At 39.4% G+C, this 14,822-nt stretch overlaps 1 protein-coding gene across 1 annotated transcript in view; it reads left to right on the top strand.

Moving 5' to 3' along the window:
* Positions 1 to 4,951, top strand: part of TRPM6 (transient receptor potential cation channel subfamily M member 6) — a 48,936-nt gene extending 43,985 nt beyond the window's left edge. The window contains exons 26-27 of the mRNA XM_074813643.1: positions 4,220 to 4,326; positions 4,830 to 4,951. Of these exons, the coding sequence (XP_074669744.1) occupies positions 4,220 to 4,326; positions 4,830 to 4,951 (229 nt within the window). The remainder of the gene's footprint in view (positions 1 to 4,219; positions 4,327 to 4,829) is intronic.
* The last annotated feature ends 9,871 nt before the right edge of the window (positions 4,952 to 14,822 follow it).

Below are 14,822 nucleotides of genomic sequence, written 5' to 3'. Positions count from 1 at the left end.
ATAATATTTATTTTGGAAGCAACATCAAAAATATGTTGAGCACCTCACAGTGACAAAGTCACTAAGTAGGTCATAGGACCATGACAGAAGCATAGCTTAGGGCATAGCTTAGGGATAGCTTAGGACAGAGACAGAGAGGTCAATCATGTAGTTTTTCACAAGATTTTAGTAAACATTTTTAAGGTATTGCTACAGCTACAGATGTATAGAAGTCTGATTTGTTACTGTTCAAGTGAATTTTTTCTGTCAGTGATAACATGAGCTGTAATAATTATTACTGAAGACTGTAGCCAGTCATTGACCAGAGTACTGAACACGACAACTCAACCTATCCTCTTTAGAATAGGAATAATATTTATCTACATTATCTTGAAGCATATGTTTATTAGTGTCCTGGATTATTTTTGTTATTTAATAATTTTGTCATATTAAAATATGATCACACAGGTCTTATTTTCAGAACTTCTTGTTTTGTTTTTTATCATCTGCAAAACAGTCAAGTCCTAGTTAAAGAGCAAGTGTTGATTAATTGATCAAAACCAGCTTGATTTTATTATGTTCAGGGAAATCTTCAGAACAGCAAGTTGTGAAACTATATTGTTTTGATTCAGGGATCTAAAGGAATAAGTCAGTGAAACTGGATGAATTCTGTAAGCAGCTAGTAGATACACAATTCTAAGAAACACTTTCTAAAACAGTAATAATAACAATGTCTTTGCTCTAGCCTTCATTTGGTCACAAGAGAAACATTTCTGGCAGTAACAAGATCTGTTTTAAGTTTTCATTTGTAGGTAAGATATTTAATCCAAACCTGTGCACTAACTCAAAAGTTGCTTTGAGCTCGTGTTCTCTTAGAAGCCTGGGAAAAGATAGATGGCATCTGACTGTCAGGGCTGATTCAAATTTTAGCACTACTTATAGTTAAATTATTTATGTTTTGCTTCTTTAATTCCACTGATTTAGTGGCTCATGTCATTATCTTGTAATGAGTCTTTTCCTTCATGCATCCTGCATGGTGTCTTGAAATGGACTTTGTAATGGCACAGTGTGACCTCTAGCTCTGTGATAGTGCATTCTGTCTTGGTTTTATGATAAAAATAACAGATCTGTTTGGAAAGTATGCCTGATACTGTGACATCTCAGACAAATCCTGAGCTGATGTAAATCAGTGTAAGTTCATGGATATTTAGCATCAATTGAAGATCTGGCCATGTGCACTGCATACGATGTGACAAAATGATGTGGGTCTAATGTTCACAAAAAGATTTCTCTTAAAAACAGAAATATTTGAGGCACAACAGCAAGGTTGTGACACAGTGCAGTCCCTACAGACTCCTGTACACAAATGTTGGGAAGAATTGCCTCATCAGTATTGCTCTGGATGCTCTTTTTAGCATGTACTACTTGCCGAATCCACAACAAAGTCCACACGGGTAAAGCTTTCACAGACACTAGGTGCAGAGTGTCTGTAGAGCAGATTCAGGGATGAGGAAAGTAGTGGGCTGAGTTTCAAATTGGAAAGAACTGATGCATTAGGCCTGCTGAGAGAGGTGAGAAAAAGGGTGCTGACAGTCAAAAATCTCATTGCAAGCATGTGAAAAGGAGTTGTCAGAGGTTCTAGGTCTCTTACTCTCCCTTTTGAAAGCTCTCAGGCAGATAGTGATGGGCTGAAGGTTTTAGTAAGGAGTGGAGACCACGTTCTCTGAATCTACTCATTAGCATGTGTTCTGAAGAACAAATCTATTGCATTTTACAAAGCTGTGCACTTCTAGCTAAACAATTTGCTGCTGAATTGCTGCCAGTAGATGAAGCATCTGCATGAACTGAACATCTACTGTAGAAACCTGCACAACTGAAACAGGTGGACTGGAAGCTAAATCTGCAAGAACATACCAAATACATGACTTGAGCACCTCCCTGGAAAGGTGCTACTTGCCATGAAGCCCCCACAGTCCTTTACCTTCCATCAGTAAAGCCCTGTAAATTTCTTATTGCCTGCTTTGAGCATTTGTAGCTCCGCACTATAAGGAGCGCTGTTTGCATCTGCACAGTCTGTGTTACCAGCCAGGACCAGTCTGGTACAATCTGGTAGGCATTTATGGAGTGTATCTATTAGGTAAGGTTCTGCACAAAATGAGGAACATGTTTTGTTTTTTTAAGCCCATTAGCTCACATTAATTCACCTGCTTGGGAAATAGGAAAGCTGGGCTCAATATTTTTCTCTCCTTGAAGATGAAATCAGACCATGAATAACCAGGAAAGTGACTTTGTTTATAAAACATTTGTAGGGTTAGAAGGGACCCAAAGAGTTCAGCCGTTTCTTCTTCTGCACCAGGTCATTCTTGGCTTTACAGGTCTTGTACAGACAAATCTTAAGGTCTTCCAAGCATGACCTTAAGAACGTCCCAGAGCATCTGTTTCCATACTATCATTACTATCTGAAAGTTTTTTCCTGACTTCCTTCTTGAAACATTTCTTTCTGGTCCCGTCTACTATTGACATAGACAAAAAAATTTCAACAAGTTCAAAGGTAGTCAGCACCTTCTCCTTCAATTTTTTTTTTTTTCTTTTTAGGCTACCCCCTAATCTTTTCATATATGTCATGATTTCTAGACTTCTGGTCATTCTTGTTATTTTCCTGATTTATCCCCATATTTCTGGAAATAGTTTTCCAAATTTAAATGCAGTATTCCTCTTGAACCATTGCCAGTGCTGGGTAGAGAGGAAAGATTACTTCATATATGTAGCAAACAATATCCCTGTTTATCTCACAACAGCATAAGAAAATTATCAGTCTGTCCTGAGCTATTTGCTGCACTTTGCATGGAATAACAAATCAGAGGAAGTGTCAGAGTGGTTCCATACCCTTGTGGTTAGTGCAGTCTTCTCAATTTCCTACGCCTGCCCAAGCAAATACTTAAGTATGTTCTATTCTTACTGACATTTTACCAGATTATACCAAGGATGGAAATGGCTATATAGCATCATGTCATTGAAGTGTATATATGGCACTTAAATTATATTTCACTTCTTGTCTTGTTTGATGTACTAATTTGCAGTAAAAGCTGATTAGATGGGTCCTTCAGATGATCCAGGAGACAGGTAGTCTTTAGAGTCTGCCAGAAATTAGAGAGATACTAAGCTTTCTGTAGTAGTTTTGTCTAATCATAGCTTTTCTCCTGTGTGAACAGGGAGAGTGTCATATTTGAAAACTACTTTCTTTAGAGAGAATATATTTTGCAAGTGTGGATTACAGATAGATTTGAGAGAGTTAAAATCTTTTTATATAGCTTCACAGAGCTGTAATTGATTTCAGATTTCAAAATGTGTTGTTTCCACTCTGCATATCATTAAAATAAAATACTAGCATTCATAAAGTTTCTTTGGAAGTGCTTCTTGTGTGCTGTGTTCTGTGATGTCTAGAATGTCAATTAAATTCTTGAGAATAATGGTAGAGCAATATTAAAATTAATGAACACTGATCTTTCAGACTACATTAAGAATCTGTTATAATTATGTGGTACGTCTAATACATGTGTGGATATAGCTTGCTTCTGTTTGTAATTGTGTCAGCTTCATTCAGAATATGCAATACACTTCCACAAATGGATCCCCTAGTAACGTTGCTGAATTGGCCAGAGTGCAGACACATGGAAATGAGCATAGGAAGAAGCCAATAAATTTTAAAGCCTTTCTTGTCAGCAGTGTTCTGTGGTTTTTTTTCTGTGCTGCATATTAATGTGACTAGGGTTCTGCTTGCTTTTGGCTTTCTGTTCTTAAATAAGGTAGAAGTAAGACCTTGCTAGCTCTGGTTTGTTCCCAGGTGCCTACTATCAAAACCAGAACCAAACCATTTGCTTGATGAGAAGGAGCGATGGCTGCAACAGAATCACTCAGATTCTGGCGTATGTTGTCTACACATCACTGTGTCCAAATTTCCTTTGAGCATTTTGCTAGGAACTGCTGGGTCTGTCCTGTCTCCCTTTAGAGCGTTTCTGAGATACAGTAGGAAAGAAAAGTTGTGTGGGGTAATACTTTACCAGAACTGGCAGTTTCCTTGTCCCACAGGTAAAAAACTTGTGATGTACCCTAAGCTTTGATTGACTTTATACAAAGGGCTAACTTATCTCTGATTTTTAAAAAAACCCAAATCATCATCTCTCTCCCTTACAATTGCTTTATTTTGAATTCACTGATTATTTAATAACATTTCTTTTAGATCTGGAAAGATGGTATTTGGACCAGCAAACCTAGGAGAAGGTGCAATAAGAAACTTCATCACAAAGCATCGTTGTAACTCTTGCTGCAGGAGGCTGAAACTTCCTGGTATGCAAAGTAAAGATTAATTTTTAATCTATGTATAACTTTTTAAGTGCAAGGAAGTAAAGGCCTAGGCATTCTATAAAGACAAGAACTCAAAGCCAAAACAGATTGCTGTTCTGGATGATTTTACACACACCCTATTTTTTCTAGGGGAAGGCTCCTTCCTTTCAGTGCCTACATGGAGTAATAATTGCTGTTTGAGTCTGAAACAGAAACTGCAGTGTTATTGTTTTTGATTATTTGTGTCTGTAGCAGCTAGTGATAATAGAGGGGAAAATCAGCTGTATGAATGCAGCCAGGGAAGGTTCATTCATATCAGTTCACATCATTTTGAGTCCCCCCAGGGCTTTCATTCCCCTGGCTCTCATTTGCCCTGCTGCAGATTTTCTTCCTCCTGGAAACAGCTAACAGACCACCACCAGTCACTGGGTTGGACACTGCCTGGGGTGTACGTGTTTTTCAAATATTTACTTGTCTGCATTGTTGAATTTATTTTCTTGCCGTAGATTTGAGAAGAAGTGACTACGCACTGGAAAGGGTTGGTCCAGCCTTCGAAATAGAAATAGAGACAAGCATCAGAGGAGCTGATGATGCAGATGAGCCCTTGGAGTATGACACACGGCTGTGAAGTGGTGGCTGCGAGCAGAGCCCACGTGTTTATGTGCTCAAGAACTTGTCCCTTGTCACTGCCATGGGTCAGTCCAAAAGAACAAAACTCAGGTGTCTGAGTGCAGTGTCTGTCTGCCCTTGACAGACCCTGTAGGCAAGGAATAAAAAAAAATTATCTTTATTTACTCCCCTTCCATGCTCTTTGTGCTGGTCTTTCTCATACAGTTCAGTGAATTTCCAGGAGCAGGTCACCCCTTAGCTGGATGAACTGTCCCATCAGTGACTTTTTAATGTGGATTATGGTTCCAAACTCTGCTTTTTTAGGAAAATTACCGTGACAAGCATATTTCCAAGGGGTAGTGATCTGATGTTTCTCTCTCGGCTCTTTAATAAATAACTGAGTGTTTACACACATGCAAATCATTCATTTGCAGAGACAGAGCCCCTGCTCACTTTTCCCTGGGCATAGGAGGCTCTCCAGGAAATTGCAGAAACATTATTTTCTCTTTATTGTTGATTTTGATGCAGAGACAAACCAAGAACTTATGAGTAATGAATTAGTGGTTTAAACAATAGTCACTGATATAGCAGGTAGGTGGAAAAATTCAATGGGAGCTTCACCTTGAATTCTTTTAACATATCAAGAACAAGTTGAACAATGAAGGGTTAGATTATTTGACCTGCAAGCATCATTGACCTTTCTCATTTTGAATTGATGAAATTGATGAATTTATGATCTTTAATACAAACATAAAGAATAACCTTGAACATGATTCAACTTTTAACCAGGACCTGCCTTTCTTTATAATATTTTAGTTTCAGAATGTAACTGGCAACAAAGGTTTTAAAAGTCACTAAGAATAATATGTTCCATTTGGTATTTAGCTTCTTGTTGTCAGTGTCAGACTGTACATAGGACTGTCTAGCAGTGGTGCAATTACATGCATGCATTTGCAGCATCAGCATCTGTTTCTGTTGATGTCATCTGATTTCAGTAGAAGCTCATAAAACACAAAAATCAATTATGTGCAATATGATTTTTGTAGAATAAAGATTGATATGAAGTGCTCAGCAGAAATATGTCTAATACCACTAGTATTGTATTACAGATCACATCTATCATTAAAGCAACTTTGTACTTTTGTATTAAGTAGAAATACCTGATATTGAAATGTAATTCAACAGAAAACTTTATGCTTGAATAAGAAACAAAATCATATTTCCATCACAGCTGACAGTAAATTTTAATGCATGAGGGGGCTATTTGTTATTATTGGTCATTTGGTATATTTGGAATATGTCTATACACACAGGAATTGAAAGTTATATGTTCCCAGTTTTTATGTTGATTATGATATTGATGATGGCATTGAGGTAATCACCTACATTGTGTTCAGCTGAGATGCCTTCAGTTCCTGAGAGCATCCTGAAGAGATTCTTCTTGCTTTTTATATTTTAAAAAATTGTTTTATAAGATTATTTTTGTGGAAAAGCCCCACCTTCTTTTCTATTAGATTATACTATTCATTTTGAAAAAAAAATGTACTTCCCTTTGGCTTTTTTGGGAGGAATTCCGTGTATTGAAAGGCTTAGCTTGCCTGCAAAAGAGATTGTTTAATTGCATCTCTACAGAATGATGGTGGATTTTGATCACTTTGCTGGTAAGGTAGTAGTTCTGCTTCCAGTGATTATCAAATTAAAATTTGGCTTTATGGAGGTATGTGCTTACATGCACACATATATACTTTAAAGAAAGAACTTTCGCTAGAGGATCTCTTAAACTGTCAGTATGCCTTTAAATTCAGTTTAACTAAATGACACATAAATATGTCTTTAAAGCCAAGGACAATTTAAGTCCTGCCCTGATAGTGTTTTCCTCAATTACCGCCATAAATTCTGAACACATGTATATTAGACACAAAAAATAAACTCCACACCAGGCTAGGCCTGAGCACCTTTTGTTTCTTTTTGAACATACGCACAAATCATACTTCAGATGCTCTTTTCTTGACAACCCTCATGTTGCCTTAAAGAGTGAGTGGCTTTTATGTTCATAGTAATACTTTTGAGAATTCTTACAGTATATAGCTCAGTGTAGATTCGTCTTACTCCTCCTTGTTAGTACCCATCAAGGTGCATACTACCTTCCCCTCAAATCAGGGATCCTTGCAAGATACTAATCTGTGTTAAAATATAGTTCATAAAAACATGTGTGATATTTAATTTTGCTCAGTGTGAAGTATTAAGGTGATGAAACAAGAAAAGGAGGCATTTGAAATTGTTCCGTTATATACTTGTATCCTAGCACTGATTTTTCCACGCGTAGAGACACTAAGTTGAAAAATTCCAGTGATTCTGCTAGTTAATTAATTTTGCCTCCGCTTTCTTTTTGCATTGTTGGGGAGGGCTGATTCAAATTTCTCTAAAGTGTACATTTGGGTATTTGATTAAAGACCTTTCCCCCTCCCCCCAACTTTCTCGTAGTTCAGTAATAAATTATAATGAAAATAATTTGAAATTTTTATTTTTATTTCTTTTGAGTCCTTGGTGTCTTTCTTACTACAAATTCTGTACATTCTTTAAATTGTCTTTTGATGTCTAAACACTGACCTCATATTGAAGCCCATGCCCACTGAAAACATGAAAAAAACCCCCAGCAGCCTTTAACAGGAACATTGATAAGCCCCACACTAAAACTGTGGTGCATGTGAAATAAAAATATGCAGGACAGGATTCTTCTCTAGCTGCTTGACAGCTAGTGTGGAAGAGAAAACCTCTGCATGTCAAACCGTAGGGCTTTCTGATTATTAGTTTCAATGTTTGTTTTTGCTTAAAAGCACATACAGGAATTTATTTTATATTTCTGGTGGGTTCAGGAAAAAAGTCTTGCTTACTTGCTCAAATAAGTTGGACAGTAAAGTTCTGAAAAAAAAATTGAAACCAAAGTACTTATAATAATAATCTCATATTTTAATATGAGATTAAAAGAAGCTTATTTAGGAATTCAGTTGAGATTACTCAAAGCAAAATGTGTTTCTGGCAACTGCTGCATTGGAGATGCAGCTTAAACATATGAAAACTATTCAGAAATTGCAAACCTCATTCTCAGGAAGGCTTTTTTTCATTTATTCATAGTTGTGGTGTATTCGGGGTTATTCATTTATTGTTACTGCAATCAAGACAGAAGGGATATTACATCTATATTTTCTCGAAATGGATTTGTATTTGTTGTGGTTTTGTCAATCTATTTCATACTGTTTCAAAAGAATAAAAACACATTTTCAAAATGTTTCTGTTGTTGATGGGTGTAGGATGAAATAATATGTTGCCAAGCACTAGGGAAACATGTGAAAGTAACATACAGAAAATAATGCAGTTATTTTTATTTTTAATCTCAGAGTAATAAACAGGTATTAATTCTGTATTTATCATGTGGTTTCCAGCTCTCCTTTTGTTTCAGTGGTGTAGTAGCATTAGGTTCTATTCTTGTAGTCAATATGCTTGCAAGACTATTTCTACACCTGTTCCATAAGAAAAAATTCTTTTTACAGAAGCAGAAAGTAGACACTTTATGTTTTATTTATTTATTGGATCATAATTTATTAGATGCTCACTCTGGATTTTTCTTGAGTTGAGATGCATGCCTGATTCTTAGAAAATTTGTAGTCAGTAAACCAAATCACTGTTGCAGATGTAAGAAAAATAAATATCATCACTTTAATATGACAGTCTTATTTTTTAATCTAATTCTAGATCTGTGATGTAAAAAGCCTATACAGCCACTGGTGTAAACAAGGAGCTGATATAAATGAATGGTGTTCCATTGACTTCATTGTCAGATGTGTTATTTTATATCAGCTACCTTTTATATCTGTTCTCCATTCTTAGGATGTTGATGCCAGTCACTTTTTGCTGGAAAAAAGTGATCCCAGAAGTAAAGAAAAACCTGTCTGGAGTGACCCGGGCCTTCACATCAGCTGTGATCACACCAGAGTTTTCAGTCCTTTCCTTGTTGCTAGACCTTTTGCAAACTCTGTTACTGCTTTTCAGCTTTTCTTTACCATGTTTGTTATATCTGATGGACAGTTTGATCCCCTAATTTATGGTAACTATTGCTGGGGAAGAAAATTTTCTAAAACTAAAACCAAACAAAGGTTATTTTCCTCTTTGATATTGAAGAGTATGTAAACAGCTGCAGTGCTCTGTTCATCTGCCTACCTGGCATTAGTTCTATTTGTAGAGACAGAGCAAATAAACTAGTGTTTTAAAATAACCTGGGTCCATAGGTGTTCAGTTGTGATAAAGTGCTGGAGTTTAAAGAAGAAAAATCTGAGAAAAGTTCTGCAGAAAAGCATTGGCTTTGTTGCCTAAAGAAAGTCTGTCTGCGTTTTTTGTGTCAAGGATTTAGGTAGGTGGTTAAAACCTACAATTTCTCAGGTTGTCATTGAACAAATATGATTTGTGTTTTGACACTGTGCAGGCAGTCCAGCATACCCATGGCTGGCAGAATGGAGGAGGAGATGAAAGAGGAGGAGGAAGAGGAGGGGAGGTTGAGACACAGAGAGCAGTCTCTGTGAGCTTCCTCCTGATGTTTTTCTTGAGTGAACTTTCATCCCATGGAGATACTGCCAACATCATCTTGTTTCTGTGGTCTGTAGCATGAGGCAGGTTCTACTAAAATGTAGAGCGTTTGTGTGTACCGTGCATCCCAGGCGGCCTGGTTTCAACAGGAAAGTGTCTCAGCTGATGATGAAAAAAGAGATGCTTCTCAGTTGACCCCTGCTATGAAATTTAAAGCATTACCTGACCTCTGAAAATGTCTGAGCAGCGAACTGTCATGTCACATGAACTAGGACAAACTACTTCATTAAATCAACACTGAGCTTTAACCTCACAATACACAGGAGAGTGAAATTCAGTCAGAATGTAAGAGCCTACTCAGGAAATGAGAAGAATATTCAATTTCAGCTAACCTCTGCGGGGCAGCTCAGATTAGTACATAACTACCTTCCACAATACAGAGAATGGGTTTCAGCTGAGATGACCAGTAAACAGAATATAAATGCTGAGATTAAACTCAAGCTATGTAGGTTGCCCCAAATCAAACCAGGAGGTGACCTCACCTGAACCTGCAGCAGAGTGGAAGTGTTGGATCTGACTGAGCAAAACTGGCTGTTGGACAAGCATAAAAGTAGAAAATGACCACAGATTATTCCAGCCTGTACCTACCTAGGGAAGGATTTGAACTCTTGTGGCAATGTCCTCAAATTAGGCCTGTAACTGAATTAAATAGCCATAACACACAGAAGAAGAGATGACTGTGACCACCCTCATTCAAAAAAAAGACCAAAAGGGCAGGGGTTGACCTGTGAGGAACATTAGCAGAGTATAGAGGCAGAATATGGCCACAAAATAATAAAGAGAGAAGAGGCCTAAAATGGATCTCAGATATCTTCTATGCATCAAATTAAGGGACTGGCGAGAAGAGGTGTAAATTTAGAGGTCCCCATTGCACAGCAATTTACCAAGGAGAGCAAGGGAGGTCTTCAGTTAGCCGTAACAGCAAATAAAATTACCCCTGTGCTACTAACTGTATTTAAGGTTGGTCTTAATTGATCCTGAGGAAATGTGGTCCAGATTAACTTCAGGTGACCTCCTGGCACTAAGGGAGGCCAGGTCGACCTCAAATGATAATTTGAGGTAACTAAATGGAATTAAGGTTGATCTCGGATGAGTCCTGTGCAGGTTAATTTGTTCTGAATTTGATTTCAAATAACTTGTGGAATGAAAACAAGGGCCAGGGTGACCCTGGGAAATTTATTGGGTATAAAGCTGACCTTCAATAACATCAGGCATCAAATGAGAGCAGCACTGACCTTAGATGACCTTTAAGCAGATCATTGGATATCATGTTGTCCTCAGTGACCCATTTAACTAATATTCTAGCATGTTGACCTCAGATGACCCATAGAGCTCACACAAGGGCCAACTGGACCTCAAGTGACCCCCATAAGTCATTAGAACTCATGTCTACCTGAACTAGCCTGTGCCACAACCATGAGAGTTAACCTTAGAAGACCCTGCGGTGAAAGTTGCATCTCAGATTGAACTCAGATGACCTCAGACAGGAAACAAGGACTGTGCTTGACCTCTAATGACCCATTGGCACCAAATGAGGGCCAGTTTAACCTCAAATGACAAACCAAGCATGTAATTGGACCTCAGGTTTACCTTAAATGATCTCTGGGCATTGAACAAATGCTGCACTGACCTCACATGAACCCTAACAGGCTCTCTGGTTGACCTCAAATGAACCCTGGCTGCTTAGTTGCATCTCAGGCTGACCTTAAATCATTGACCCTCCTCCAAATGAGAACAGTGTTGACCTTAAAGGACCCCTGTGAAGGTAATTGGATGTCAAGGTGACCTCAGATGATCCTGGGCTCCAGAGAAGAGCCTAGCTGACCTCAAATACCTGTGTCTCATGATGACGTCAGATACACCTACCCCCCACCCCCCCCCAACCCCGACAAGTTAATTTGCCCTCAGGTGACTTTATGGCAGTTATTTAGCCCTCAAGTTGACCTCAGATGACATTCCTAAGTAGCTTTGGTGACCTCCAGTGATCACAGGCAGGTTAATTGACTCTCATTTAACCTTAAATGACCCCAAGCAGGTACTTGGATCTCATGTTCACCTCAGATGACATTTAGGGCCTCTAACTCTATCTGAAGTTGATTTCAAACAACCCCTAAGAAGGAAACGGAGGCTGATGACTGGCCTTAAGTGACCCCCAAATAGGTAAGTGGCTCTCATGTTGATGTCAAATGACCCCAGGTTGCAAAAGCAGACCCATTTGGCCTGAAATGTCCTCTAGGGAGCTAAGTAGATTTCAGGTTTACTACAGGCATGACTCCTAGGCAGCACACAAGACTGCTGATCTCAAATGATTCCCTTGTCCATTCGTTGCATCCCTAGTTAACCTCAGATGGCCCCTGGACAAAATACGAGGGCTATTTTCACCTTGAATTGATGACCCCTGGTCAGGCAATGAGAGCTGGCTGACCTTGAATGATGTCTGTGCAGCTAATTGCATCTCACATTGATCTCAGATGATCTCTAGAGCAAATGACAGACAGCACTGTTCTCAATTCATATAAACGTAGATTAGCTCAGTTTGTAAGTGCCCTCTGAAGTTCACGTAGTCCAACTGTACCGGGTCTGGCTGAGCCAGAACTGGTTTTCCCCTGTAGCAGCCCTCATGGTGCTGTGTTTGATGTTGGGAGCTGGCAGGGTGTTGATAGCACACTGGTGTTGTGGCTACTGCTGAGTAGTGCTTACACAGCACCAAGGCTCTTTCCGACATTTCCAACCCCCACAGTGGGACGGGGTGAGCAAGATCTTGGGAGGGGACACAACCAGGACAGCTGACCCAAACTGACCAAAGGGATATTCCAGACCATATGACGTCTGCTCAGTATAAAGCTGGGAAAAAGGAGGAAAGGGGTGGGGTCACCCTTGGTCCTCCGAGGCAACCACTACGCGTATTGGAGCCCTGCTTCCTGAGAAGGCCCCACATCGTCTGTTCATGGGAAGTAGAGAATAAATCTGGTTTTTTTTTTTTTTGCTTCCGCATGCGGACCTTTGCTTCGCTTTGCTTATATTAAACGGCTGTTGTTTTACCCACAAGGGTTGTTTTGTTTTCCTATCTTATTTTCTTTCCCCTCTTTGCCCTGTTGAGAAAAAAAAGGGGAAAGGGGGGGAAGTGATAGAGCGACTTGGTGGGTACCTGGCATTTAGCCAAGGTCAAACCACCACACCAACTCTCTGCACAAAGCAGTTACAATTAGGTCATGTTCCTCATGCACTTTCACATGTAAATTTCTCTTTTTTCCAATAAAGGAGATTTCACAACTTTTCTCGGCAACCTATTCTAGTATTTGATCACTCTTGCTTTTTTTCTTTAAAAAAGGTTTCCATGTATCTAATTGTAATTTCCCCTGTTCCAACCTCTGTCCACACCAAGGTGCCTCTTGCTGTGGGACTCCTAGAAGACCCTGGCTACATCTTCTGCTGGCTTCACTCCTGCCTGTTAATGTGTTTCTTGCTGCCAATAGCTCTGATTGCCTGGCAATGCTGCAGTAATGAGGCATGTCTGAGATCAGCCATGAAGTAGAGGCTGCAGGTCAGTGTCTAGCCAGGCACAGAGCAGGTGCAAGCAAAAGGCAAGCTTGAGGGCCTCATCTCCCAAGGGAAGAGACAGGGTCCCCCAAAAGGCCCTTTGTCACATAGCTCTTTTCACAGCCACCTGATCCCAGGTTACAGCTGCACTGTGTCAGAGCAAATGCAGCTTAACTACTACAAGTGAGGTGAAGAGATCACAAAGCCTGCTGGTGCACTGAGGGCCCTGACACCCTTTTTACCAGAAAAGCAGTCTATTAACTCCTGTTAGAATTTTTGTTCACTAATAATGTAGAATCACAGATCCTTTTTTTCATTAAAAACAACAGGTCTTTTTCTGCAAAGCTGCTTCTCATCCAGCTGGCCTCCAGACTGTACAACTGCATGGAGTTAGTCCATCCCATGTGCAGGACTTTACATTTGCTTTTGTCACACTTCATAATGTTCCTGCTGGCCCACTTGTTTTCCAACCTGTCTGTGTCTGTCAAATAGCTGATGCATCAACTACTTACCTCAATTTGTAATGCTACATTAACTTGCTAAGAGCATACTCTGTCCAATCATGCTAGTTAACTATCTGTAATTTTACTTAATTTTTGACAGACTTCCTAACAGCTCTTGATTCTAACTTACCTGTTTCCCCAGCGATATGAACTGAGACAAGTGGCTGGGCCTGGGACCTGTGGACACGAGGCAAAGCGGAGCTATGGCTGACTTCAAATAATCCCTGAGTGGCAAAAACTGAGAGTTGTTTTCTGCAAAGGACCACAGTGCATCCAACTGAGGACAGTAGTTTATTTCAAGTGACCTCTGATCAACAAAACATGGGCAGCACTTAAACTGAAGGAACCTCTGACTGATAAATTGGTGTAATATTTGAGCTCCTCTGTGTATTGTATTTAAGATGAGAGCAGAAGGAGAGAGCTCATGCTGGGCATGAACCCCAGGCTGCACTCAATCTCAGGTAACCACTTCATACAAAAAAGACTGTCTTTTCATTTCCATGGTCCTTGTTCAAGACAGCACAGTTGTGCTTGACTGCAGCAAACTGCTCTGTGTACAGATGTGGCAGGAACTGATCTCTGTTAATTCCACATAGCAAACTATATCTCACAATAGCTGCCATTTACTGGTAGCTGTGCGGAGAACTGTGTCAGTATGTTACTTGAGAGAACCTCAGAATTCATCAGTGTTTGATCTCCACCAATCTCCTTAGACTGAGATAGTATTTGACCTGAATATATCTTTAAGCATGAAAATTTTCATTTGCTTAACTTCATTTATCTCCACTACCAAACTGTGGCTCAATAGCTGATCTCAGATAATCCCTGAGCAGCATATGTACTATATAGATAGATATCTGTTGTCTCTGACCATCAGTCTGGAACAATAGTTAAATTATGCTGACCTAATTAGAAAGTTTTGGGCAGATGGGTTTAACAGGATGTCTACATATGAAAATAGGGCAGCAATTGTCCCTGTTTGGGCTCTACACATATTTCTTGGGTATCATTAACATTTGCATGATCTGGTTCAGTGAATTGGGTCAGCAATTGATATTCATTGACCTTTGAGCCATAAAGTAGGCCAGGCATTGACCTCCAGCTACTCAGTGCTGGCCACAGAAGATGTTGGAAGGTCCAGTGAGAAAAGTCTGTGGGACTTTATGTGATCACTGTAAAGATGGTTAGTGATAGTTCATTTCAGCT

The sequence above is a fragment of the Strix aluco genome, chromosome Z, assembly GCF_031877795.1.
Source record: "Strix aluco isolate bStrAlu1 chromosome Z, bStrAlu1.hap1, whole genome shotgun sequence".
Classification (NCBI taxonomy): domain Eukaryota; kingdom Metazoa; phylum Chordata; class Aves; order Strigiformes; family Strigidae; genus Strix; species Strix aluco.
Note: the sequence above shows the minus strand (reverse complement) of the source record. Positions and strands in the feature narration are given on the sequence as shown.